This window comes from Macaca thibetana, chromosome 1 (genome assembly GCF_024542745.1).
Source record: "Macaca thibetana thibetana isolate TM-01 chromosome 1, ASM2454274v1, whole genome shotgun sequence".
In the NCBI taxonomy this organism is placed as follows: domain Eukaryota; kingdom Metazoa; phylum Chordata; class Mammalia; order Primates; family Cercopithecidae; genus Macaca; species Macaca thibetana.
The window spans coordinates 157043610-157071583 of NC_065578.1; the positions used below are offsets into that span (position 1 = coordinate 157043610).

Sequence of the window (27974 nt, forward strand, 5' to 3'; positions counted from 1 at the left end):
GCTGGGAAACACTGTCTCCAGTCACTGATTCCCAAACTCAGGTACTGATTTGAATGAGAATCTTCAGAAATCCCTGGAGGGACCAAAGGTGCTGAACATATCCAGCCAGCAGTCTTCCAGGGCCCTGTGTGTCGTGGCAGTCTAAACGGTGGTTCTTCTTTTTGGTCCCTTTGGTCCTGAGGCCTAGCCCAGTCCTGGCTAAAGCAGATACAGGCCACTGAAAAACCGAAACACCGATGGTTGGGTCCCCACTGCCTTCTGCACCCCTTGTGTGCAATGTCCCATGCTCCCCACCCTATCACCAAGACCAGGCCAAGCTGAGGGTACAGGGCAAGCAGCTGCCCATTCTGAGACCACATGTGGATGGAGATGCGTGTTTGTTCCCAACATGCTGGTCCTGGCGAGAGGCCTAAGACTTGTTGAGTCCCGGATCCCTGTTGTCCCACAGGCAGGACTTGCCTGTCCCTATCCTCTCACCACCTCTAACTATCAAGCCCATTAGACTTCTCCCTAGGTGGAAGAAGATGAAAGAAGAGGTGGGGTTGCCAGAGCAAGACTCAAGGTAGAAGGCTTCTGGCCTTGTTAATCTTTGACCAGCCTCCCCAGGCACCTTTCCCACTGCCACCATTGGTCCAGTCTATGGGGTCCCTGCCATCCAGAGACTGACCTCAATATGGATTTCTCTCTTCTGCCTGGCGTCCTGCCTTCTAGCTGTCTCCAGAGAAGCATGCAAGTCCTTTTGTTTTGAGGGTTTAACCACTGGGCATTCCTGCATTACTACCTTCTCTACTTCCGCTCTCGCCCCTACAGTCTGGCTCAATACAGAAAAATCTTTTCAAAACACAAGCCATGCTGGAAACTTTCCATTTTCCAAGCCCCCTCCTAATAGTGAAGAACCCTGACTCCCTCCACATCGTTGCTCTGACCCCTGCGATCCCCCAGCTCCACTCCAGACACATTCACCTCCTCGCTTTTCTTTGACCATGCCAGGTACCCGTCTAACTCCGGGCCTTTGCACTGCCTTTCCTCCTGTCTGAAATACTCTTTCCCTATTTATCATCAGGTGTCACATTCTTACCTTTTTTTTAGGTCAGATGTCAGTGAGACCTTCCCTGAACACCTGATACAAACTAGCAACCCACTCTCACCTCTTACAAGGAAGTGTAGGGTAGAGAATGCTTGCTTTATTTCCCCATAGCACATCCCACCATCTGACATTTTGTGTGTTTGTGTGTTTCTTTGTTCATTCTAGAAGGTAAGCTCTGTGAGGACAAGGCTTTGTCTGTTGGGTTCACTGCTATATTCCCAGGACCTAGATCATGGAAGTGCTTAATGAGTATTTGTGAATGATGAAAAGAAGGAGTGAATCAATTGTAAAGTTCCAGTCGTCTACCACAGTTCCCACGGGAGCTGTCTCTGGCCAGCGATGACACACAGCCCACTTCCCGCTTGGCACTCCTTCCCTGCCCTCTTTCTCAGGCGGCCCCCATGCTTCCTGGGAGCTCACCAATTCCTCAGTAAGAAGCACTTCCCAGGCACCTGCAGCCCCGCTGTGCCTCCTCCCCTACACCTGGCATATTGTCCAGCAATTGTACTGTGCAGACACAGCAGGCAGTCAGCCACGCACTTGATCACAGACATGAGCATGACTCCTAAGTTGACTCCCACGGGGTGTTAACTCCTGATAGGGCGAGACTGGAGAGACAAAAGCAGCTGGGCCTGAAATGGTCTGAATCCCCCTCCTCAGCCCTTTTGCCCCAGGAGGGGCAGGAGCTCAGAGGGTTCCCTTATTGGCCAGTCTGTCTCACCCCGTGCCTCTGGGGCTGGGGGTGGTCTGGATGAGCATGTCCTGTGTCTCTTGTATGTCACTCCTTCCTATTAGAACTGTACTTTGAGTCTAATAAATTAAAAGAAATGTCCAGCCATCCACCTCCCTCAGAATATGTTTTTATTTTTTTTGTTTGTTTTTTGTTTTTTGTTTTATTTTATTTATGTATTTTTTTTAGAGATGGAGTCTTACTCTGTTGCCAGGCTGGAGTGCAGTGGTGTGATCTTGGCTCACTGCAACTTCCGCCCCCTGGGTTCAAGTGATTCTCCTGCCTCAGCCTCCCAAGTAGCTGGGATTACAGGCATGTGCCACCACGTCTGGCTAATTTTTGTATCTTTAGTAGAGATGGGGTTTCACCATGTTGGCCAGGATGGTCTCGATATCTTGACCTCATGATCTGCCTGCCTTAGCCTCCAGGGATACAAGTGTGAGCCACTGCTCCCGGCCTATGTATTTTTTTTAACACACACATAAATCTAAAGCAAAGGGTATGCCACGATCCAGCTGGGCCAGGTCTGACCCCCACTCTGAGCATATCGTTGGCTTCCCATCAGTGGAATTCAACGGAGGCATATTCCACTTGGTCTGGCGATGTCCTCCTGGGGTGATGAAAAGGGGGCATGTTGGCATAGACAGCAAAGTCATCCTCCTTCTGGGGGGCCAGGTTGATCACGTTGGAATATATGGCATCGGCATGGTGGGAAAGATCCTTTAGAGACAGAACCCTGGTTAGAGGCAGACCGCTGGGTGCCAGGGACTCCCAAAGACAAAACCAGGCACTAGGCTGTCCCTACAGGACAGCAAGTAGAATGCTGAGTTCTTGCTGCACAAGCCCTAGATCTGTTTTCAGAAACATTTCCTCCAGATCTGCCCCCTGCCTCATCCCACCACCCTCTCTGTGGGGTCTAGGTAGGTAGGAAGCAGCAAGGAGGCCAGGAGCCCCCCTCTACGTGCGACTGGACTAGCTCCTTACCGAGGACTTGTGGGGAAAGTTGGCCTGATGCCTCAGTTGTTTCTTAAATAGTCCTAGAAAAATGGATAAACTCAGAGTCAGTCTGTGTTGGGTTAATAACCATCTTTACTCAGTTGTTTGCTGGATTTAGGGCTTAACTTCAAAATGCAAAATCCACCTCACTCAGCCTATTGGGCCTCTGAGACTAAGTTAAATTCCCAGGAAGACACAGGAGAAATGAGTACACTTTATAATTTATAATTTTGTTTATGATTTAGAAGAGATTATTTGGCATCAATATTTCTTTTAGCTGAGGCATGTAGACCATAAGCGTATATGCAGATGGCTTATACTATATATCGCTTTCAGCATGAAGAACTTGCGTGATGAGTAAGTCTTATTGCTGTGCAGAGTCCCCAACAACTCTACAGAGGAGGTCTCCTCTTCATATCTCCTTCATATTACCCTCCCACTACCTGCCCCCTACTCCGACAAGGCTGCCCGTAGGAAAGACACCCGTCTCTGCCCCCAGTTTCTCCTCTCTTCATTCCCAGTTCCAGGGCCAGCTTGTTCAACTCACTCTCATGCCTCCATTTCTTCAGGGTCATGGACAAGAGACCCACCAGGAGCAAGATGAGGGCCACCACAGCAATGGAGCCAGAAAGGGCTGTGGCTGCTGTGCTTAGACTGAAGGAAGGAACCAAGAGACATGAGGATCATCCAGCTGCTCTGGCTGGCTTTGGTGACCCTCCACAAAAGTGCCCTGGGGCCTCCTCGCCCCTGTAGGAGCTCTCCCACTTCCAGGCTTCCACCTCCTTAGTGGCCAACCATCTCCTGCCTCCATTTTAGCCCCTCTCTTCAGCTCTAGCCTCCATAGCCGTAGCCCCACTCACACCAATCCCCACAGATCCCTTCTCCAGGAGCCCACCTTCCTCCTTCATGGGTCCAGCTCTTCTCTCACCCACCTGCTGAGTCCTTCAGGGTTAGTCTCTGGCTTCAGGGTGGTGATGTTCTCTGCGTAAGGGAAAGGAGAGGAAAGTAATATGAAGGAGATATGAAGGTAATTCTTGCACACCCATGCAAATGAGCTCTACAGAATCCTAAATGGTAATATTAGCTACTGTTCATTGTGAACTTAATATATACTGGGCACATTCATTATCTTGTTTAGTCTTCATAAATAGACTTGAGATAGGAACAATCATTATTCCTATTATACAGTAAAGAAAAACAGCTCTCGGGGATCACACTTGCTCAGAGTTATAAGACTGATAAGTGGCAGAGTTCGGACGTAAACCTCCATGTCTCTGACTTTAAATCGTGTGTTCATACACAGTACGTTCTGCTGCCTCCATGTGATTGGTTCACTCCAGAGATCTACCATTCTTACCAAGGGTTAGCAGATACGATAGGAGGTCCAGAAAAAGAGATAACCAGGATGGTGCAGTGCTAGGTACCTGGGGGAGGAGCAGTGGCTCACGCCTGTAATCCCAGCATTTTGGGAGGGGCACGTGAAAGGGTTGACAGGATCAGGACATAGGCAAGGCCAGTAGAGCTACGACTAGGAAAATGTGGCAGGCGTGAGAGCGTGTCCATGCTCTGGTGGGGAAGGGGAGAATTATTCACACCGGGAAAGAATTTCTCCTGCCTCCAGGGATGGAGACACAAAGCCCATCCCCTCTCCAGCCACATTCCATCTGTAGATTCTCAGAGCTAGAAGGAATCTTAAACTCTCCCATTGCATAGGTGAGGAATCTCAGGGGAAGGCACTTGCCTGAGGCAAATACTGCAGCCAGGACTGGAGTCCGCATTTTGACTCCAAACCCAAAGCTCTCTTTACCTGCATTCAGGCTCCTTCCTGTTTATTCCCCATAAAGTGAAGTTGCATGATTCAGCCCTTATAGTGTGATACCCTACCTTGTTTTAACCTGAATTGACTCTCCCTTAGCTAGGATAGCCAGACAGACTCCATCTTGGCTCCTTCATTTGCAGCCCCTTACCCACCCTCCTTCCTCAAGGACTTAACTTGTGCAAGCTGACTCCCAGCACATCCAAAATGAAATTAACTGATAAGATACTGTGGCAAGCTATATCCGCAGTTCCCAGGAATTCACCCACTTAATAGCACCCAGAGCCCCTGCGTTTGTGTCCGGTTGATAGCACCCAAAGCCCAGCGTCTATCACCTTGTGATTGATTTAAAACCCCTGCACCTGCACCTGGAACTGTTTGCTTTCCTGTAACCATTTATCCTTTTAACTTTTTGCTTACTTCTCTAAGATTGTTTTAACGAGCCTCCCCTTTCTAAATCAAAGTACAAAAGAAAGTCTAGCCCCTTCTTCAGAGCCAAGAAAATTTTGAGCACTAGCCATCTCTTGGTCGCCAACTAATAAAGGACTCCTGAATTCATCTCAGAGTGTGGCGTTTCTCTATAACTCGCTTGGTTACAACAACAGCAGATAGCACCTCTCAGACCACATGTCTTGAGGAGCTGGCTGCACAATGCAGAGACTGCAGCCAAGGTGGGGTGGGGGGAGCTCATTGGATCACTAGGGCAATTTATTAGCCACCTTGGATAAATTGCATCTGGGAACACAAATACCAAGTTTCACAGTCTTTGGGGGCACCAAGGCCAGATGGAATACTGTTGGGTATCCTAACAGCTCCCTTCCTTTCTGCCTTTTTCCCTGTCTCCCTTCTGAGTGACATAGCTGACCTCACCAAGTTTCCCTTTGACAGCTACTGGATGGAGGGTAGGAAGGGGTCTTGGAAACCAGATCTTCCCAGTGCCCAGGGCACCAGCCATGAATCACACAAGACGAGGCACCAAGTCACAGGGCATGATGTATGGGGGAGTGGGGTGGGGCAGATGACACACATAAGCCCTGAGCAATGAGAGGGGAACTTGGGTCACCAGCTGGGGGAGGCTGGTGGGAGTGGAGCACACCTGTTTACAGCAAGGGGGACACAGCATGAGGGTGTCTATCCAGGGCTAGAAAGGCAAGTACCTATCCTGGGCAGGCAGAGGAGGTGGGTAGGGGCGAGAAGAACAAAGGAGGATGTCATGAAAGTGCCTGAGATTTAAAGTTCAGTGACCTAGGTCTCAGACACTTCCTAACTGTGATCTTAGGACAGACACTTAACCTTTCTGAGCCTCATCTGTGAAATGGACAGAATATGAATATCTACCTCATGGAGTTGTTTAAGAACTCAGTGATCAGACTATTATTTAACAGTAACAACAAGCCAGGCGCAGTGGCTCACGCTTGTAATCCCAGCACTTTGGGAAGTCGAGGCAGGAGGACCGCCTGAGCTCAGGAGTTTGAGACCAGCCTGGGCAATATTAGACTAGACCTTGCCTCTACTTAAAAAAAAAAAAAAAAAAAAAAAAATTCAAAAATTAGCTGGGTGTGCTGCTGCATGCCTGTAGTCCCAGCTTCTTGAGAGGCTGAGATAGGAGAATTACTTAAGCTAGGGAAGTCGAGGCTGTAGTGAGCCATGATCACACCATTGTACTCCAACCTGGATGACAGAGCAAGACCCTATCACAAAAACAAACAAACAAACAAAAAACAGGAATAGCAACCATTTGTATTGGTCTGGTTTTCAGTTGGTCTTACCTGAGCAGAGTAATTGAGTGGGATTGTCCAGGGAGGCATTGCTGGCTCTCCAGTCCTGGAACCTATGGTTGGTCCAATTCATTTTGCCAAAGCGTCCATCCACGAGGTTCTTGTTCCAAGTATTGAGATTCCCGAGAGAAGTAGGTCCCCTTAGCTAGAAGCAGAGTTTCTGAGAGGTATTTAGCAGCAGCTGGTGGACACAGGACTCAGGGAGCTGGCCCCCCTCTTCCCCTCCATGTCTTTCATTTCTGCATAAGAACCTGTCAGATGGGGAGATTGTTAAAATCTCACCACTGGAGGGGAGGCGCTCAAAAGCCATGGAGACAGCACCTCTCTCTTAGTGAAGGTATCTTCAGATAGAATTCAGCACAAGTCCAAAGGTGGCTCCCCAGCCCCTATCTGTCACATCGCCCTCTTATCTATTAGTATCTGAAGTTACCTTGATCATTTATTTGTTTGCTTGATTACTGTCAGCCTCTCATCACGTGAATGTGAGCTTCATAAGAACAGAGACCTTATCTGTTTTGGCCAACATTTCATCCCCAGTGCCTAGAAAGTGCCTCATGCAATGAATAGGTCCAATACATATTTCTTCAATGAATGAATGAATGAATGAATGAATGAATGCCAGACTCCTTTATAAAAGCCAGGGTCACCTGACCTCTGCCAGAATTTTGGAGAGCCTACACCAAAGACTTTTGAACCTCTTAGCTGATGACAACTCTTTATCCTTTGAAGCAGAAATTGATTTGAAAGAGCCCAAAGTACTCTGGTAAAGTAGGTGATATTGAACTGGGTAATGTCAATTTCAGAAAAGGAGGACACGTGCCTTTGAAACATCAAGAGCAGTGTCCTGGGGTTGGCGAGGACACCTGCCTGGGTGTGGGTGGCCAAGGGGAAGAAGGAAGAGAAAGAGCAGGGGAAGAAGCTGTCCCACAGCCACCACCACAGGTGTTCACTGGCCTGAGACGCCAGACCTGCTCAGGGTGAGAGGCAAAGAGGGAGGTACGTTTAAGGCCAAATGAAAGAGGATCTGCCACCCTCTCCTCCCCTCACTCCTACCACATCCTAGCAGAGAGAGCTGCAGGAGCAGTCTGGAAATCTCCTCTCTAACAAAGCAAGCATTAGAACCAAGAGCCCAGGTGGCACTGATGAGTCACTTCACCTACCTGGACTCAGTTCCCCTATTTGTGAAATGAAGCAAGGATGAGAAGAGGAACAAGACATGATTAAGAAAAAGGCGAATATTTTCACAAGTGCCTGTCATTGCCCCCTTCTGTTGTCCCCTTCCACATGTCACCTGGTACATTGTACATTTATTCTAACAATTGTGTAATTGCCCAGGAAATACACAGAATTCTTTTAGAGAATAGGTTTTCTAAGTGTTAAAATTGTTTTTATTTTTAATTTTGTAAGGGGAGGACATCATCATCTTTTCAGTTTGGGACTTTTAAAGTTTATGTTTCATTAGGTCACATTCCGATGGTTTTAGAATTCAAAAGGTACAAAAGGACAGTCCTGGAAAAGCTGCTCACCTGCTCTTGACCCCAGCCATCTAGTTCTCCTCCCTGGAGGAAACCACATGCCCAGTTTATTGTGCACCTTATGCATACATGAGCAAACACATAGACACAGACACACACTCACTATACAGGCGTCTTCTTTACAGATGATAGTATACCACATACTTTGTTTTGCCTTTTGCTTTTTCACTTAATATATCTAGGAGTTAATTTATTATTAATACATACAGAATTTTTCTCATTCCTTTCTTCCGCTTCAGAGTGTTCTGTTCTATGGTTGCTCACAGTTTATCTAACTGGTCACCTAGTAGTAAATTTAGATTGTTTCCACTTTTTACTCTTGAAATGATGATGTAATTATTAAACTGTGACAAACATCATTTGCATAGGTATAAATATATGTGTAAAATTAGAGAAATGGCCATTAAAGTAGATCTGCCGTCCCAGTTTTAGGAGGACAGTATTCCCTTTTACAAATCCAAAATACAGTGTTACCCAATTTGACTACTCGTATTAGAAACCAGATTTCATCACTCTGGCTGTTCCCAAAAATCAAAGTGCTTCTCAGAGAACAAAGATATGGCATCACGGAGGATATTCAATGGAACTACCGATTTCTCTAAAAGCCAGCCTCCAAGGAGAATCCAAAAGCCTTCAGCAACAGCAGCATCACTAGAGTGGGTATAGAACGTCCCTGGATGCTGATGATAGAGCAATAAACCCTCATGACACAGACATTTCCAAACAATTCAAGCAAGGTTTACTGAGTGCCAACTACATAGTCTGTTTAAAACCCAGTCTGTCCTATTACATTGGTCTTTAAGTTAAAATAAATAAATAAATAAATAAATAAATAAATAACCCAGTCTGTAAGGATGAACAGAAAATGGCCTTGTCATCAAGAAACCGATGATCTAGGCAGCAGTTCTCAAAGTGTAGAACCCTGGGGGTTCCAGAGATCTTTTCAGAGGGTTCATGAGGTCAAAACCACTCTCTTAATAATACTAAGATACTAGTTGCCTTTTTCACTCTCAGTTTCTCTCAAGCATACAGTGGAGTTTCCCAAAGTCTATGTGACATGTGCTATGGCACGAGACTGAGTGCAAAGGCAGACCTGAGAACTCAGCTGTCTGTTATTGAGCTAGGTATGAATAATGAGATTTGCACATGCATAAAACAGTGCTGCTCTTTTCACTAAATTATTCGTGCTTTGGGAAATACAGTTATATTTTACAAAAAGTGTTATGTTTAAGATGTAGTGGCTTTAGTACTATTTTCTAAGGGGATTAGATAAATATTTTTAAGTTTTCTTAGTTTTAATTTCTGATACGGTCAATATAAATAGACATAAACTACATAAACAATAGCGTTTTGGGTTCCTTAGTAATTTTTGAGAGTGTACATGGGTCTGGAGGCCAAAGAGTTTGAGAATTGCTGATCTAAGGACACATGGCATTTCTTCATCATAGGGCAAGAGAGGAGCGTATTGCCTTATTTGCCAAGAGTGTGCTATGCTACATCCAGGGGTGCAAGCCAAAAGATTCAGGAGGTACAGAAATGGTTGTTCTCAAATAGCGATGTGTCAAGAGGACAGCAATCGCTTGGGCATAAGAATTCCCCCTGGAGCCTCCTGGCTGGCAGTGCAGCGGCTGTGTAGAAAGGCTCTACTAGACGGGCAGCGTCCGGGCATGAGGTAACAAGGAGGCTCTGAGGTTGGGGGAGCCTGGAGAAGAAGCGGAAGCGGAAGCAGGATAAGTCCGCCGCCCTTGGACTAAGCTGCTGACTACCTCCTGCCTTGATTCCAAGAGTCGCTGCCTCAAAACACTTCCTTGCAGGCGCTGGTGCCTGAAATTCCAGTGGAGGTGTTTCATTCCCTTAGCCGAAGGCAAATTCAATCCCAACAATGGCAAGTATCACTCAAGCTTACACAAGTGTGCAAATAACATTATGGAAGATAGATTCGAAGGTCACACTTCAATAAAACAAGAGAGTGTGTCTATAACAGGAGTGGGGTGGGATGGGTGGAGTGGATGGGAAATGGAGAACAAAGAAGACTCAAAAATATGAAATAAATAGAACATAAGAACAGTTCGTGGACCCACGATGTAAGAATGCCACTACGGGGATTGACCAATCTAATTCTGGGCATCTAAAATAAAAGAAAAAAAAATCCAATTCAAACTTTTCTTTAGCATGTGGTATGTCCTTAGCAGTGTGAGACGGGTTTCAAGGATAGAGAAGAATGAGACATGGGCCCTGGATTTAGGGAGTGCTGCCCCACGCTCAACCCCACCCCTATTTAGCGAGGAAAATATCCGCGGCAACCACAGCAGCTGTAACAAAAGGTAGGTGTATAATCAAAGCTAAAAAGATGTACGAAAACAGGGCTATTGGATCAGAAAGGAGGAGCAGGTTGTTTCTAACTTGAGTGACAAGGGAAGACTACATGGAGGAGGTGGCTTTTGTTGTGGTCACGGATGTGTAGGAAGGATTCCTATAGGCAGTGCTGAGACTGTGGATACACCAGGTGGGAGGGTGCTTGGAGTGAAGGCATGGCAGCTGGAACGCAGCCATTTTTCCTTCAATGAACATCTGAAATCATTGCTAAGCGGGAGAATTGCACACCTAAGGGTGAAAGGAAGGCTGTCACCTAGGATGCAGAAGGAGGGAGGAACAGAACCTAGGAAGACAGAGGGCAAGAAAGACAGTTCATGAACTAGACTTCAAGAGCCCAGTGGACTGAAATCATGTCTAATTTCACTTATCTCCCCAGCTTCTAGGCCAGTGCCTGGAACACAGCAGGCCTCAATAAATGCTCAGTGAATGAATGAGAACTTGGACACATTCCCTTTGCTCATTTTCAGGCTGGCCACAAATGTGCTGGCTTAATCAAATGGAGCCATCAGGAGCAGACGGGAGGGGGATGTTTGAGCAAACTTCCTCCTGGCTTCCTCTGAAGTCAATACTCTCACCATTTCTATGACTTTAAATGGTTTTTTTTGGTTGTTTTTGCAGAATTTCATTTCTCAAAATAGAAACCCTGTGTCCTCTTGAGGTTTGTTGCAGAGACATTCATTGGTTGGGGTTGCTTTAAAGATCACCATCAGGTTTTCATTTTGCACAGCAGCTTATTTGCAAATGTCAAACAAGTGCCTTAACATTTGGCATCCTAAGAAAATTAAACTGTCAGCCTCTCGGGCTCCTACAAAAAAGCACCAGTGAACACGTGAAACCAGAACTGTCCACTGGTGACTTAACAGGAACTGATCCCATATCACCATCCTTTACTGGCTCTGCGCATATCCTTCATTCAATTTAAAAACAAAATAAAAAAAAATTAAGCAGGCACATTTTACTTACTTATTTGTTTATTTAGACAAGAGTCTCCCTCTGTCACCCAGGCTGGAGTGCAGTGGCGTGATCTCGGCTCGCTGCAACCTCCGCCTCTCAGGTTCAAGCGATTCTCCTGCCTCAGCCTCTCGAGTAGCTGGGATTACAGGCACCCACCACAATGTCCAGCTAATTTTTGTATTTTTAGTTGAGATGGAGTTTCACCATGTTGGCCAGGTTTGTCTCAAATTCCTGACCTCAAGTGATCCACCGGCCTTGGCCTCTCAAAGCGCTGGGATTACAGGCATAAGCCACTATGCCCGGCTGCAAGCACATTTTTAACAAGTGCAAAATGGAAACCTTATGCACATCTTATGATTTCATTGACTGTTCAGAACTGGGGATATCTTGTGTGACCTCCGGTCAGCAGTTTGAAGGATGAAGCATACATAACCCCATTTGTAGCTGAGGTAACTGAGTGATAAGTGAATTGCTCAAGGTCACGGTTAGCAAACAACAAAGGTCTCACAATCCCTTAAACTATGCCTCCATTTACTACATAGATTGTTTCTATATTATCTTTATTAGCTGTAATGACTATGTAAATTTTGGAGCTAAGGACAGTTGTTCAGGTTGTTTATTGCTCAAGGGCATGACATCTAAAGAAACTATCCAACCTGTAATCCCAGGACTTTGAGAGGCCAGAGGCCGGCAGATCACCTGAGGTCGGGAATTCAAGACCAGCCTGACCAAAATGGAGAAACCCTGTCTCTACTAAAAATACAAAAAATTAGCTACGCATGGTGGTGCATGCCTGTAATCCTAGCTACTCGGGAGGCTGAGGCAGGAGAATCGCTTGCACCCAGGAGGTGAAGGTTGCAGTGAGTCAAGACCGCACCATTGGACTCCAGCCTGGGCAACAAGAGTGAAACTCGAAAGAGAGAGAGAGAGAGAGAGAGAAGAAAAGAAAGAAAGAAATTATCCACATCACAGACATCATTATGTTGAATTTTTTTCACTTTTTTTATGTAACTGCTAACTCTAAAGGTAGATGACATATTCTTATTACAATAATTTTCTGGCAAATAACAATAAAATGTCTTCTCTAACAAAAATCCTTTTTTATGACAACTTTCTTTCAGGTGGAAATAGGCTTTCTAACAGGGTTGACATTTACTTCATAAGCTGAAACAGAGAGTGTTTGACAAAGACCTTACTGGCTTAAGTAACGAGTGCCACAATAACTAGTGCTTCCAAACAAGGAGTTGTTTTCCAACTCTTGTTTCGATTTTTATCTAATTTTTTAAAAACTCCTGTGTTAGCATTTGTGTGTTGGCTAAATTTGAAGTTTTGCATTACAGTTCATGTTGTCTGCCTGAATGGTAGCTCTGAATTCCTAGTTTAGATCTACAGATTTTTATTATGACACAACTCACTTTTGTGGTAATTAATGATCAAGGCCATTATCTATTCATAAAATAATTATTTTATATTCATAAATTAGAGACTATCATATCATGAATTGCTAATTGTATCATAACTATTGTTTATGGAGTGTTAAAGAAAATTTCTTCAGGAGAAAAGTTAACTGCTGGTAAAGTTTCACGGTTCATTATATATATATATTAAAGTTTTAAGTTCTAGGATAAACTACGCTATTATGTTTTAATTTTATATATATATACATATATAATTTTTTTAAGATAGAGTTTCTCACTCTGATGCCCAGGCTGGAGTATAGTGGCATGGTCTCAGCTCACTGCAGCCTCTGCCTCCCGGGTTCAAGCGATTCTCCTGCCTCAGCCTCCTGAGTAGCTGGAATTACAGGCACGCGCCACCACGCCCAGCTAATTTTTATATTTTTAGTAGAGACGGGGTTTCACCATGTTGGTCAGGCTGGTCTTGAACTCTTGACCTCGTGATCCACCCACCTCAGCCTCCCAAAGTGCTGGGATTACAGGCGTGAGTCATCATGCCTAGCCTTAATAATATTTCTTTAATATTTAATAAGCTAATATAATATTATTTCTCCCAGGATACTGATAAGAAAAAAAAAATCAAACTAAAACCAGAAGATGAAAAGCTGTCTAGATAAAAAGTAAAGTAAAACTAGTTGGATTATTGAATAAATTTCGGGAGAAAAGGGTGGAATACCAAAAGAAAATAGAGAGTTTAGGGCTGTTTGTTTCAGTGAATGTGTCACAGAAATGTGAGATGTGAATTTACCTTTTAGTTCCATTGTCAACCATAATCAATGAATCTAAAAAAAAAGTAACTTTAAAAGTGCAAAGAATTAAAACACATGGCCAAGTAGTTTGAATAGGAAACAAAGATGTACTCTTGCTGAAAATTGTTCAACTCAAGTAAGAAATTTGTTATCTTTACAAAAGATAATACAAGTTGGAAGTTTTTGGAAATACAATGGACACAATTTTTTTTCCAAATGGTTAGGAGAAATGATAATGACTAGATTCTGATTATTTTACTATACTTCAAAGGACTCTGTATTTTGCCACCTCTCTGAGAACAAAAAATCATCTGGAAAATGGCAAAGATTCTACAGCACTTAGCACATTTTCTTAGTAAACGTGAAGAATCTGAAACAAACATCAATAGGAATGCTAAGTATTCAAATTTCAAAGCTGATTAGAAATATATAATTATTAATGCTGCAAAACAGATTCTATATGATGAGGAAAATATTACACTGAACACATAATAAACTCAATTCTGTTTTGGCAAGACAATATCTAGCATTCAGAGGATCATCTACAAAAATGTATAAGCAGCATAATAACAGGAATTTTCTTCATTTACAAAAAGCATAGAAGCTTAGTAGAACTTGGAGCAGTATACAAATATATATTTCAAATATGCAATATATTTGTATATATACAATATATATTTGTTTATATAAACATATACTTGTATATTATTGTACAAATATTATATACGATATGTTTGTATAAACACCAAATAACATTTACACATTATTTAGCAGGTGAAAAGCAAAACCAAATGATTAAAATATAGCAGATTTGTTGACTGAAATCATTGTGAATCTTATAAGAAATGGTAAATATCACACAGTTAAATAATTTGAGGTACATTTCCTGATGTAAGCCATGTGGAACAGTTGACAATTATTTTTAGATTTGTAAATTTTCAAAATGCAAATATATATATAGATAAACATTAATTTTATTCTTACAGTAAATGATACAACTGGAGAAGGATTCTTTAGGTTTTTGGTCGAACGTCACCAACAAAAACACTGAACATAGGCTATGATGATTTGAGGGAGCAGGGATACAACAAAGATGAAAAAAATTTACGACAAACTTAATGGATTTCAGCATAAGTCCCCAAAAGATTCTAAGGCTGCCTATTCTTTTTTTTTTTTTTTTTTTTTTTTTTTTTTTTGAGATGAAGTCTTGCTCTGTTGCCCAGGCTGTAGTGCAGTGGCCTCATCTCGGCTCACTGCAACCTCCGCCTCCCAGGTTCAAGTGATTCTCCTGCCTCAGTCTCCCAAGTAGCTGGGATTATAGGCACGCACCACTGCACCCCGCTAATCTTCTGTATTTTTAGTAGAGATGGGGGGGTTCACCATGTTGGGCAGGCTGGTCTCGAACTCCTGACCTCAGGTAATCCACCCACCTCAGCCTCCCAAAGTGCTAGGATTACAGGCGTGAGCCACCACACCCTGCCAGGTTGCCTATTCTTTAAAGCCAATAGTGTTGCCTATTCTTTAAAGCCAATATTAAAAAGTCCTGTCCTGGTGAGGTGGCTCACGTCTGTAATCCTCTACATTCTGAAGGTCAATAGCAAAATTAATTTTTTTCTATATTGGAAGCAATAATATCTCCTTAAAAGAGAAGTTTATAATAAAGAATATCTCAAGGTCTTTTCAGTATTCTAGATGACATGCATAAATTGAAAAATTATGATAAATATGAGCTTCTGCAACCATTAAAAGTACACAACTGAAATTGAGAAACATAGGAGGAAGAGTGATACTGATGAAGCATTGGTGAAAGAGGAACTAAAATCCTGAAGTCACTTTCTAAAATCTAGTTGACGTGGCTGGGTGTAGTGGCTCACACCTGTAATCACAACACTTTGGGAGGCAGGAGGATTGCTTGAGCTTAGGAGTTCAAAACCAGCTTAGGCAACATGGTGAAACTCTGTATCTATACAAAAATTAGCCAGCATGTTGGTACATGCCTGTAGTCTCAGCTACTTGGGAGGCTGAGAGCAGAGGATTGCTTGAGCCCAGGAGGTTGAGACTGCAGTGAGCCATGATCGTGCCACTGCGTTCAAGCCTGGGTGGCAGAGCAAGACAACAAATGCACCTCAAAAAATAAATAAATAAATAAGTAGATTAATAAAATCTAATTGCCTCCCATGAAGTGCCTCAATATATTTTCAGTAATAATATTCCAGACAGACACATTTTCCTAAAACCGTCATAGCTCTTAGGATACATTAACTTTGGTGGTATCAGCAAGGAGTGGAAAATATAGATACTTTTAAAACAATTATAAAAAGCTACTTATCCAGAATGTCACAAGAAAGACTATCAATTCTAGTGACCATTTTTATAGAAAATAAGATACTGAGCCGGGCATGGTGGCTCATGCCTATAATTCCAGCACTTTGGGAGGCCGAGGGGGGGTGTGGATCACCTGAGGTCAGGAGTTCGAGACCAGCCTGGCCAACATGGTAAAAGCCCATCTCTACTAAAAATACAAAAATCAGTGGGGCATGGTGGTGCATGCCTGTAATCCCAGCTACTCAGGAGGCTGAAGCAGGAGAATCACTTGAACCCAAGAGACGGAGGTTGCAGTGAGCCGAGATTGCACCACTGCACTCCAGCCTGGGTGACAGAAGGAGACTCCGTCTCAAAAAAAAAAAAAAAAAAAAAAAAAAAAAAAAAAAAAAACCTGGAACAAGTAGGTATTAAAATTGCCACAGAAAATGTTGTGCCCATGAAAATTATTTTATGACTAAAACTAGCTTATGGCGAATTGTTACATCCCAGAGACTTTCAAATCCTGGGTATTGTGACTAAAAACACTAATTTTCTATTATCTTGGATTTAATAATTTTATGTATGTAATTAATATAGAACCAACTTGTGTTTGTTTCGTTAGGGGCATCCCTTCCTTATCCCACACAAGTGCTGTAGGGGTCAATAGTAACCCAGGACCTTTTAGTGATTTGTTAAAAAGTGACTGGGGCAAGAGGACAGCCAGCAAAGCATCTGTTCTCTTCCACATGCATGTTACCTAGTGCGTGGGATTACTGTGCATGAACCTGACTGACAATGGTTGCCTACTCAGGCATGAAAGGCCTGGCATGATCTGAGTCCTGCCCACCTCCCAGCCAAGCTCTCTTACACTTTATGCTGCAGCCAGCCTGGGCTTCTTGCAGTTTCTCAATGCCCCAGGCTTGTTCTTGCCTGTGCACACTCCGCCCCACCCCTGCATCCCCCTCCCTCACGGGAGGGCTTTGGTTCAGGGGGCTCCCACACAGCGCCTGCAATCGTAGCATTCCTCACACAGAGCTGCTGTTACCTCGCCTGCAGTCTGCCTTCCTCCCTAGACTGTCACTCCTTCAGGGAGGATGTGTGTCTCCTGTCCTTGCACACGGGTGCACTGCCCAGTCTCTGCACCTAACTGATGTTCTGTAATGTTCCTATTGGGAGAAAGACACGTGAAGATGGCCAAAGATATCTATGTCTTTAAAGAAGTTCCAACTCTAAAAACTAAATAAATTAAGTTAAAACAATTTGAAACTAATTTTTAAAAATAATTAAAATGCTCTCAGCCCAGTGAAGTCTTCTGCAGACAGACACTTTCTAGCAAGAAGGCAACTTGTAATCATCTCTCTGAAGGGCAATTTGGTGGTGGGTATCAAAAAGCAATGAAAGCCAGCCCCTGTGGCACATGCCTGTAATCCTAGCACTTTGGGAGGCCGAGGCTGGTGAATCACCCAAGGACAGGAGTTTAAGACCAGCCTGGCCAACATGGTGAAACCTCATCTCTACTAAAAATATAAAAATGTGCCGGGTGTGGTGGTAGGTGCCTGTAATCCCAGCGACTCTGGAGGCTGAGGCAGGAAAATTGCTTGAACCCAGGAGGCAGAGGTTGCAGTGAGCCAAGATCATGCCATTGTACTCCAGCCTGGGCAATAGAGCAAAACTCCATTTCAAAAAAAAAAAAAAAAAAAAGCAATAAAAATGTCCATACTCCTTAGACTCAGCAACTCCACTTAGAGGAATTAATCCCAATGACATCATCAAGAAAATGTGTACAAAGATCCAGGGGTAAAGTAGGGGACTACTGTGTCATTTACACTAGCAGCAATTGAGAAACAACCTTGATACCCAGTAGTGGGGGATGGTTGTGGAAATTGTAGGACATCCATGAGAGGGAATACAATTTAGCCATTAAAGTAACTGGGAAAACAAACTTCTCGACAAGAAAAGATGTTCACACCATACTATTGGGTCAACAAAAGGCAGATAAGCCAACAGAATGTCAAATACACTCCGTGGAAATCAACATGCTGTGTGCATGTGTGCTTGCAAGTGTAATCTTGTTAACTCTTTCCCTGCTTAATATATTACGGCCATCTTCCCATGTCCATATCATGGAAAAGTAAATACCAAAAATGAGAGTAGTAATTATCTCTTGGTGCTGAGATTTCTGGTGACTTTCATATTCTTTATTATTATACCTCTGCATTTCCCATTTTTAAAAAATTTTAATTTCATTATAAAAATAGAGCCGGGCGCAGTGGCTCATGCCTGTAATCCCAGCACTTTGGGAGGCTTAGGCGGGCGGATCACGAGGTCAGGAGTTTGAGACCAGACTGGCCAACACGGTGAAACCCCATCTCTACTAAAAATACAAAAATTAGCTGGGTATGGTGGTGCATACCTGTAATCCCAGCTACTCAGGAGGCTGAGGCAGAGAATTGCTTGAACCCGGGAGATGGAGGTTTCAGTGAGCCCAGATCGTGCCACTGCACTCCAGCCTGGGCAACAGGGCAAGACTCTGTCTCAAAAAAAAAAAAAAATAGAGATGAGGGCTTCCTATGTTGCCCAAGCTGGCCTCAAACTCCTTGGCTCAAACAATCCTCCTACCTCCCAAAGTGTTGGGATTACAGGTGTGAGCCACCACACCTGACCTGTTTTCTAATTTTTCTACAGGGACTATATATTTTGCTAACAGAGAGAAGGATGAGAGGAGAGGAGAGAAAAAAATTTAAAACGAGCAGGATGCAGAGAGAACTGGCCTCCCCTGGGGGTGTCTGCCTCCCAGAGGCTGAAAACCAAAGAGAGGAAGTGGTCCAGGAAGAAAGGAGAGATTGGGAGTTAGGAGATGGAGAAGGGGAAGACTGATTTGAAAAGGCTAAGCTCTCCGGTACTGAGGAAACAAGTTTTGAAAAGTAAAGATACTTTTTCAAAGAAGTGTTGAGAGGTGAAAGGAATTGCCAAAGGCAGCCTGGGAATGATGGAAGTTGCCTGTGAACGCAGCACCTGGAGGCAAAAAAATTCTCCTGACAGTTAAACTTTTTTTTACAACCCTTAGAGATTTTCTCCTCTTCCTCCTCCTCCTCCTCCTCCTCCTCCTCCTCCTCCTCCTCCTCCTCCTCTTCTTCCTCTTCTTCTTCTTTCTATTTACAGAGCATCTCTTCTTGCACCTAACAGAGCTCATAATTTATCTTGCCACTCCGATCTCTTTCTAGTAATGCCTGCTACTTTTAATATAGGTTGTTGTTTTTGTTTTTTTTTGTTTTCCTGCAATGGATCTATTTTGATATATGATGAGCAAGGGTTAGACTATCTCTAGTTTTACTGAGATGGGTTTTAAAATAGAATACTATTCTATTTTAAAACCCATCTCAGTAAATGTCCCCTTAATCTGTGTCCCCAAGACTCAGCGCCTGAGTCATGTTGGAGTCACTTTATATGTAGCTCATTTTGAAAATCAAAGCCTTGTGCAGAGTAGATGTTAAGCACGTGTATACTGTAAAGTAAAAGGGAGAGCTGTAAAAGAAAGAGAGCAAGTGAAAGCAGATCCTCTTGCCCCTCATTCCCTTCTCTGAGCTACTTTCCATCACTTCATCACTCGACAGACATTCCAGCCTGTTTTTTTTTGGTTTTGTTTTGTTTTGGTTTTGGTGCCACTTTCAGGAAGAACTTCCTGGACCACCCAGAGGGAAGAGGGGTGTCCACCATCCAGCCGTTTCCCCCAGAAGCCTCCCACCCAGGGCTTGCAGTGCCTTTAGGGGCAGTGAAAGTGTGTGCCCTCCGGGGAACTATCGTCTCTCCATCCTCCTTCTCTATCCCCTTCCTCATCTTCACTGCAGACCCAGCACACCCTGGACTGCACTGCCACAGATCTCTTAGGATTTCAAGCCCTGCAGCCACACGGCCAAAGCCAAAGGAAGGGCCCTTTGGCTTTCCCCCCATAGAATGGGCACGTGTGTGCTTCAGTGGAGGCAGAATCCTTGCAGCCACTTCAGGAGCAGGCGACAGGGCCCAGCAAGAATGGCAAGTCAGCAAAGAGTTGGCTCCTCACCAGTTCCTGTTTATTCCGCATTGATTGAGTGCCTACTATGTACTCCCTGCTTTGAAAGGCTCTCAGCCTAATTACAAGTTTACGCAAATTTCCCTCAGCAGTTTCTAAAAATGCCACACTGTTCCCTAGGTTGATAATATGTACTTACAACCTTGTCAGGATTAAGGTCATTTTTGCTTGTTTTTTCAGACACGCCTCCTGTTTTCAAAGGTCATGGATTTGGGGATTGGGGAAGGAATAAATAACAAGCTTTAGCAGTTATAGAAAAACATCTTTAGCTTATTCTTCCCATTAAAGCGTCTCAAGAGTAGGTTACCCTCCATTGGTCTTTTCTTATGGATTTTTACAGGAAAAAAATTGTATTTAAAGGTAACATATATGCCTTGACAATCTCCATTGTTGACATGTTGAAAGATCTTGGAGGGGTCGGGGGCGGTGGCTCACACCTGTAATCCCAGCACTTTGGGAGGCCGAGGCAGGTGGATCTTGAGGTCAGGAGTTCAAGACCAGCCTGGCCAATATGGCGAAACCCCATCTCTACTAAAAATACAAAAATTAGCTGGCTATGGTGGCAGGAGCCTGTAATCCCAGCTACCCAGGAGGCTGAGGCAGAAGAATCGCTTGAACCTGGGAGGCAGAAGTTGCAGTGAGCCAAGATCATGCCACTGTACTCCAGCCTGGGCAACAGAGTGAGACTCCATCTCCCCCTCCGCCACACACACAAAAAAGAAGAAAGATTTGGGAGAGTTTGTCTGTTTTCCAGAAGTAACTCAATCGGACCCTTGTTTATATGAAATGTTTTTCCTCCTTTTATTTACAGCTACACTATGTTAGGGGGATACATGGAACAACAGGCAGGCCCTTATTGGTACTAGACACGCCTAAGAAATAGGTTCTCACGGCCTAACAAACAATTCTTTCTGTCCCTTTTCCCCAATGCCACCTTCAAACCCCAGAACCAAATTTCAAAGGGAAAGTAGATAAAGGATGTATTCCCTCACCCATGTTTTTTTTTTTTTTTTTAAACATCAAGGCTCAAAGACTTGAAGTGAATTAATGTATGGCTCAGCCTAGCTGAACAGATAAAAATCACTAGTCAGCCCAAAATCCATTTGCAAGATCTGACTACTGTGGGACACTTAAATTTACCCTCCAAAGATTTGGAACCAGAAATGGCAACTCATTTGGAAAATTAATCTTCACAGGCCTTCTTAACAGCAATCAGCAGGCATTGAATAAAGAAATTTGGGTAAAGCCTGAGTTGCGGTGGTTGGGGGCGGGAGTGGATATGGGGGCTTAACTGCCTTTGGACTAGTCAGCACAGCTGGGAAGAGCCTCAGGCTGGACTCCATTCACGCTTTACATCCAGTTTTGAAAAAGGAAGAAGCTGTCAGAGTCTTAACGAGGGAGCTCCTAAGGGCGTCCCAGCTTTGATGCTGCTCTAATAACACGGCTTTTCAGGGAGGATTAATAAGCAGACTTATGAAAGGATCTGGCTCTCCTCTCCGATCCACTAAACAGATAATGAGGATTTCTAGCTATTAGAGCAATGATACCAGATCACAACTTCCAAGACATGCACCAGCGTGAAGCCGCTCTGGAAACTGCCTGCTGAGTGGGCAACCTTCAAAAGCCCTCTAATCCTTGCAAATGAACTTGAGGTTTTCTGCCCACCCACATGACATAGACTCATTTGTCTGGAATTTAATGTTCAGGACACTCAACAGAAATTTTGACATGAAGAAATAATAGGCTCTCAGATTTTTTTTTTTTCAATTCTTATTTAGAAAAAAAAAATCCTCTAATTCCAGGTGTAACCCATTAAATTAAGCTACAAGGCCAGCCAAATGAGGTGGTGAACACCTGTAGTCCCAGCTACTTGAGAGGATGAGGCAGGAAGCTTGCTTGAACCCAGAAGTTGGAGGCTGCAGTGAGCTATGATCATGCCTATAAATAGCACTGCACTCCAGCCTGGGCAACAGTGAGAACTTGTCCCTAAAGCAAACAAAAAATGACAAAGGCAGCCTAATTCAATTTCCACTTTCCCCACCTAACAGGCTTAGGATCACAAACTGTAAAGGTTCTCTTTGTTTTATAGAGACGAGAAGCTACTTGTCCTAGGCACTTAGTAAATTAGGGACGATGCCAGCACTAGAATGTACTCAGGTGCTCCAAGACCTGGATGGACTTGTTCCTTGCACAATCTAGAAATCCGTGATAAAGAATAAATCATACAGGGTGTCCTTAATGAGCCCCTTCCATAGGCAGGTTGAAGGGGGAGACCCCTGTAGATTCATCTCAAGTTATGCAAACTATGAAGCCACGTGCTAATGGTGGGGGGAAAACTTGCTCTTTGAGTCAGGTGCACCAGGGTTCGAGCCCTGACCCTGCATCTCTTACTATGTGGATGATTTCGGTTGGGACAGATTATCAGAGCTCTTGAGTCTCAGTCTCTTTAGCTGAAAAAAGCAGAGAAAACAATGCCTACCTAACCAAATGAAAATAAATTTAAAGAAGATAACATTTGTAAAGATGCTCAATTAAAGTCAATCCCTCTCCTAATTGCGGCTGCTTGAATTTCTTTCTCTCTTTCTTTCTTTTTTTGAGATGAAGTCTCACTCAGTCCCAGGATGGAGTGCAGTGGCTTGATTTGGCTCACTGCAACCTCCATCTCCCGGGTTCCAGCGATTCTCCAGCCTCTTGAGTATCTGGGACTATAGGCATGCACCCCCACACTTGGCTAAGTTTTGTATTTTTAGTAGAGATGGGGTTTCACCATGTTGACCAGGCTGGTCTCGAACTCCTGACCTCAGGTGATCTACCTGCCTCAACCTCCCAAAGTGCTGGGATTACAAGCATGAGCTACTGCACTTGGCCTGAATTTCTTTACCTTAGAACAAAGGGTGCTATTATAGGGAAGGTTTAAATGACATGACCAACACATTTGCTAAGATATATCAGTGATTGGACAAATGTAAAATACCCAGGAGATCCTGCTCTGACCAATAAAAGATTCTGAGGGCTTTAGACGCCCAGCGAGAAGGACCTCTCTAGTCTGATTAGAGGTTAAAGGGAGCAAGAAAGGATGGGAGAGGGGAGGCCAGCACAATATAAACCAGAGATGTTCAATAGAAACATAACATAAGCCACATGTGTAATTTAAAATGTTTTAGTAGCCGCACTTAAGAAGTAAAAACAAGCATGTAACAGTAATCTTAATAGTACATTTTATTTAACCCAATATATCAAAATGCTATTATATGAACTTGTTCTCATTTAAAAATTATTAGTGTTTTTTGTTCTTTTTTCCTACTGAGTCTTCAGAATCAGGGTATATTTTACACTTGGAGTACGCCTCAAGTTCTCACCATTTTGGACAGCACAGGTGTAGAAGTGTAGGCAAATCTCCACATCCATCCACTGTGCTGGGTGTTGGGGGACCAAAAAGTCTAGATTAGAGCATGGGTTTACCCTCAAGGGACTCAGTATCTAGTTAGGGATCTAGAACAGATGGAGAACATTCACCCAACAATATACATTTGGCTGCAGGTTCCCACACTGCTTATTATAAGATACTCAACCTGCAGCTCAAGGCTTTTCTTATAAGCCTTAGACATACCCCAAGCACAATATTCTTTCCCATTGTCCACACAAGCAGTTGTCAGATGATGTAATTGATTTGGGGGTTTGGGACTATAGCACCCTAGGAAACAGCTCAAGGGAAGAGGGGGATGCCTTGCTTTCTAGTCCCTTTAGGCTACAGAATGTCCACTTTATATTGTGTGAGCCCAAATTCCAGACAAGTAGGAAAGAAACTGAAAGAGAAGTCTCAACCCTGCACAGAATGTTTACCTGTCTCCTGGAGCAGCAGCGGCAGCGGGAGGAGCCATCCGTGTTGAAGAGGCAGAGTCTCTCACTGCCAGCTGCACCCACCCTGCCACTGTCTCTTTCCCCTGCCCCTCCCTTGAGAGCCTCTTCATTTCCTCCACTGCCTGGCTCAGCTCACAGGGAGACTCAAACAACCCCAAAATGAAAAGCCAGTGGCTGACGTGGCTTGCAGAGCAACCTTCATGCTGTGCAGGCATGAGCCTCAGCAAAACCAGATATTGAAGTTTGCTTTAGATTCCCTAGCATTTTCTGGAAAGCCCTTTCCCCCTTTCTGCAACTCCACCCCTGTAGACTAATCTCAGATAATGCAAAAATGAAGCCGTGTGCTGCTGGGGGGGAAACAACCAGTTTAAGGAAAAACCAGGTTCTTCCTCAGCTATTTCTGCTGAGACACAAATTCGTACTAAGGAGTTAATACTTTGTGGGCCATCTTTCCCAGGGATATTTGCGTTTTTTAAAGACTGAATAATAATTTTAAAAAAGAAGAACTCAAATGTATTGAGTGCTTACTAACTATTGGGCACTGTGCTAAGAGAATGATGCCTCACTCCAGGGAATGATAATGGTAGGATTTCAAGCAAGGTGGCACAGGTGGAACAGAGGTACCTTCCTGGTGCTTTCAGTAGACAACTCCTATGCGACCCTAACATGAGGAACAGTCCGCGAAGGATGTAAGACAGCTGCACTTTTTTTTCCCCTTAACTTTTAAATTTTAGCGCCATTTTCTTTGTTTATGGATTAAGGGTAGAGGAATTAAATTTGTTTTCGTCCACCCATTCATTCGCTCATTCATTCAACAAACATTTACTGAGTGCCTACTCTGAGCCAGGTATTGGACCAAGTGCTGGGGATACAGCAATGATCAAGATGGGCGAAGCTCTGCTCTCATGAAACTTACAATACGGTGGGGAAAGACAGGCAATAAGCAAAGAAACAAAACAAGAGAATTACAGACTGTGATCATCCCATAAACAAAATGAACAAGGGGGTGCGATAGAGGCAACTAGGGAGTAGGATGGAGGCTCTTTAGATCCAGGCTGGGTGGGGAAGCCTCCCCGGAGGAGGTAATGGGGTTTTTCTGCATCCCCACTGGTGCTCCTTCTTGGCCTCCTTGGCTTCCTCTTCCTCCTTCACCTACCTGCAGGCTTCAGAGCACAGTCCTGGGGCTTCTCCTTCATCCACAAACCCTCTCTAGGTGCTCTTGGCCAGTTTCATGACTCTAACCACTTTCTATACACTGATATCTCCCAAATTAATATCTCCAGCCCTAACAAGCCTATGACCACCAGACCCACACATTCAAGAGTCAAGCTGATATCACCTCTGAAAAGTCTACTGGCATCTCAAACTTAATATGCCCAAACAAGTCTCTCGACTCTGCTTCCTCCAGCCTGTTTCTGCTGCCTCAGTCCCTGTACTCTGTAAATTATCCACCTGATGGCTCAAACCAAAAAGCTGAGGAGTCACTATTTTTTCATCGTGTTTTAAACTGTTTTTGAATAAGTAACTGTGGTAGGCAGAATAATGGCCTCCAAACATGCTCGTATCTAATCCCTAGAATCTGTTAATATGTGACTTTACATGGCAAAAGGGACTCTGTGAATGTAATTAAGAACCTTGAGGCGAGTTATCTTGGATTATCTGGATGGGTTGAATTTAGTCACAGGAGTCTTTAAAAGTGGATAACCTTTCCCCTCTGTGGTCAGAGGAAGACATGAATTTGGGAGAAGAGTCAGAGACACTCTGCTGACTGTGAAGACAGAGGAAGGGGCCATGAGCCAAGGCCTGCAGGGAGACTCTAGAAGCTAGAAAAGACCAAGAAACAGTCTCCCCTCCAGCCTCCAGAAAGGAATGCAGCTCACCAATCCCTTTATTTTAGCCCAGTGAGACCTGTGTCAAACTTCTACCCTACAGAACTATAAGATAATAAATTTGCACTGTTTTAAGCCACTACATTTGTGATCATTTGTTATAGCAGTAATAGAAAACTAATAAAGCAACATAGTCACATGACTCAAAATTCAGAGAGTACAAAATAGTAGACAACAAGCTTCCGTCTCACCCTGTCCTTACCCACCAACTTTTCCCCAGAAGTACCTAATGCTACCGACTTCTTGGTATATCTTTCCAGAGACATCCTATTCATATATAAGCAAATGGGGCTATGTATACTTTCACCTTGTATTTTAATACAAATAATAGCATACTATACATACTGTTACATTTTTCAAGTCAACAATATGGTCTACATGTTTTTCTTTGAGGCTTTTTTATTGTTTTAACCTGGCACCACCACATTCCATTGCATAGACGTAATTATTTAGCCATCTCTTATTGTTGGCTATTTCCAAACTTTTTATCACAAACAATGCCCTATGCAGAAATAACCTTGAACTTGCAGCATTTCATGCAGGACTCAGACAGAGACTGATTTGTCTCAGACTGAGACAAATCCAGGAGTCATCCCTGATTCTTCCTTTCCTTCATTCCTATCTAATCTGCTAGCCTGTCCTGTGGGTTCTATCTCCAAAACAAACTTCAGCCCACCATTTCTTTCCTTGTCCACCATCCCCACTCTATTCTAAGCCACCACTGTCTCTTGCCTGAGCCATTGCAGTGGACACATCTATGGTCAGGAAGACTGTTGAGATTCCTATACTTGTGTCTTGCCCTTTTGAGGAAGAGCCGTCTTGAGGCCTCAGACTTTTTGTTCCTGAAATAGGATCAATGAAAGTAAGCATCCAGATTTTTCTGTGAATGAATGAGTGGTGTTTCCCAAGACTTCAGTAATGGGGTTTCATTTGGAGGCTCTCCTAAAAAAGAAGCTTGTTAAACCTGAAAGGAAGATCAGATGAGTGTCTCTGTGTCTTGGAATATACGTAAATTTAATTGCATCTTTAGTATGTGTTTTCCTTCTGTGGGTTTCCAGGGCACTTAATGGGCTGGGAACAAGACAGGAGTCTTTAGGAATGGAGACAAATTCACCTTAAACAAGAACCTGAGATTAAAGTTCTGCCTTTATTCTACTTAGCCACAGCCTAAATCCTTCCCTGAGGCCTCTTGAGGAAGTTCCAGGATGGAAACTGATTCAGAAAGTCCAGTGGTCCTGGTACAGGAAATAAAACATTAAAGAAACAAGCACTGCAGAGGGAGGCCCTCGTGACTATAAATGTAAAAAAGAAAACTCAAGGAGATTAATGGAAGAAAGGAATCAGATTTATGATGTATTTGCCATGGTATACTCTCTCTTCTTATAATAAAATGTTAATTAATTATTAAGTTTTTACTGTGTGTCATGCATTTTCACATATGCTTTTATTTAATTTCCTAATAACTCCATTTTACAGATAAGGAAACTAAGAGTCAAAGAGTATATTTATTTTGTAGCCTTTCAGTAGTTGAGCCCCTGATCACAGAGTAAGAAGTAAGGACAGGTGGCAACTTCAGCAACTGTCCTGAACAATTAAAATGCACATCAGTGTGAATGACCTTCAGAATGTATTTCAATCTGTTAATATACACAGTAACATATATGTAAACTATACATGACAGCTGAGAGTTGTGTTTAAGATCACAGATTCTTCTGAGACAGAGTCTTGCTCTGTCGCCCAGGCTGGAATGCAGTCGTGCAATCTCAGCTCACTGCAACCTCCGCCTCCGAGGTTCAAGCCACTCTCATGCCTCGGCTTCCTGAGTAGCTGGGGCTACAGTTGCACACCACCATGCCTGGTTACTTTCTGTATGTTTAGTAGACAGAGTTTCACCATGTTGGCCAGCCTGGTTTTGAATTCCTGAACTCAAGCAAACTACCCGCCTCAGCCTCCCAAAGTGCTGGGATTGCAGGCGTGAGCCACCGCGCCCAGCCAAGATTACAGATTTTATAGAGAGACTTCCTGAGTTTCAGCATGCATAGTTCCATGATTACCTGCTGTGTGGCCTTGGGCAAATTCCTTTCCTTCTCTGGGCCTATTTCCTATTACATTTAAAACACTTAGATCTGTGCATGGCATAAAGTGGAATTTAGCCAGGCTACCCGTAATGAGGGCTTACTTGGTGTCAAGCACTGGGCTATGTAATACATAGAAAGCACTCATCCTGAATATGGTCTCAGGGAATCTTCAGATCATTCTGCAAGGAAATCATTCTTTCTTTTCTGTAGTGAAGGAATCTGAAGCTCTAGAACATCCCCAGTGTCACGCAATCATCTGTTAAGTGGCAGAGTTGGGAATTCAGACCTTGCTTTG

At 43.6% G+C, this 27974-nt stretch overlaps 2 protein-coding genes across 2 annotated transcripts in view; both read right to left on the bottom strand.

The window, feature by feature from the left end:
• RHEX (regulator of hemoglobinization and erythroid cell expansion) overlaps positions 1–27974 on the bottom strand; it is a 113886-nt gene that overhangs the window by 41242 nt on the left and 44670 nt on the right. The gene's annotated exons all lie outside the window — the stretch shown is intronic.
• LOC126939411 (uncharacterized) lies at positions 1976–23763 on the bottom strand. The gene is made up of 6 exons (XM_050764762.1): positions 23695–23763; positions 6399–6658; positions 3746–3794; positions 3361–3467; positions 2802–2854; positions 1976–2537 (listed from the first exon to the last, which is right to left on the bottom strand). The coding sequence occupies exons 2-6, from the start codon at positions 6478–6480 to the stop codon at positions 2379–2381; spliced, it is 450 nt and encodes a 149-aa protein (XP_050620719.1). The 5' UTR covers positions 6481–6658; positions 23695–23763; the 3' UTR covers positions 1976–2378.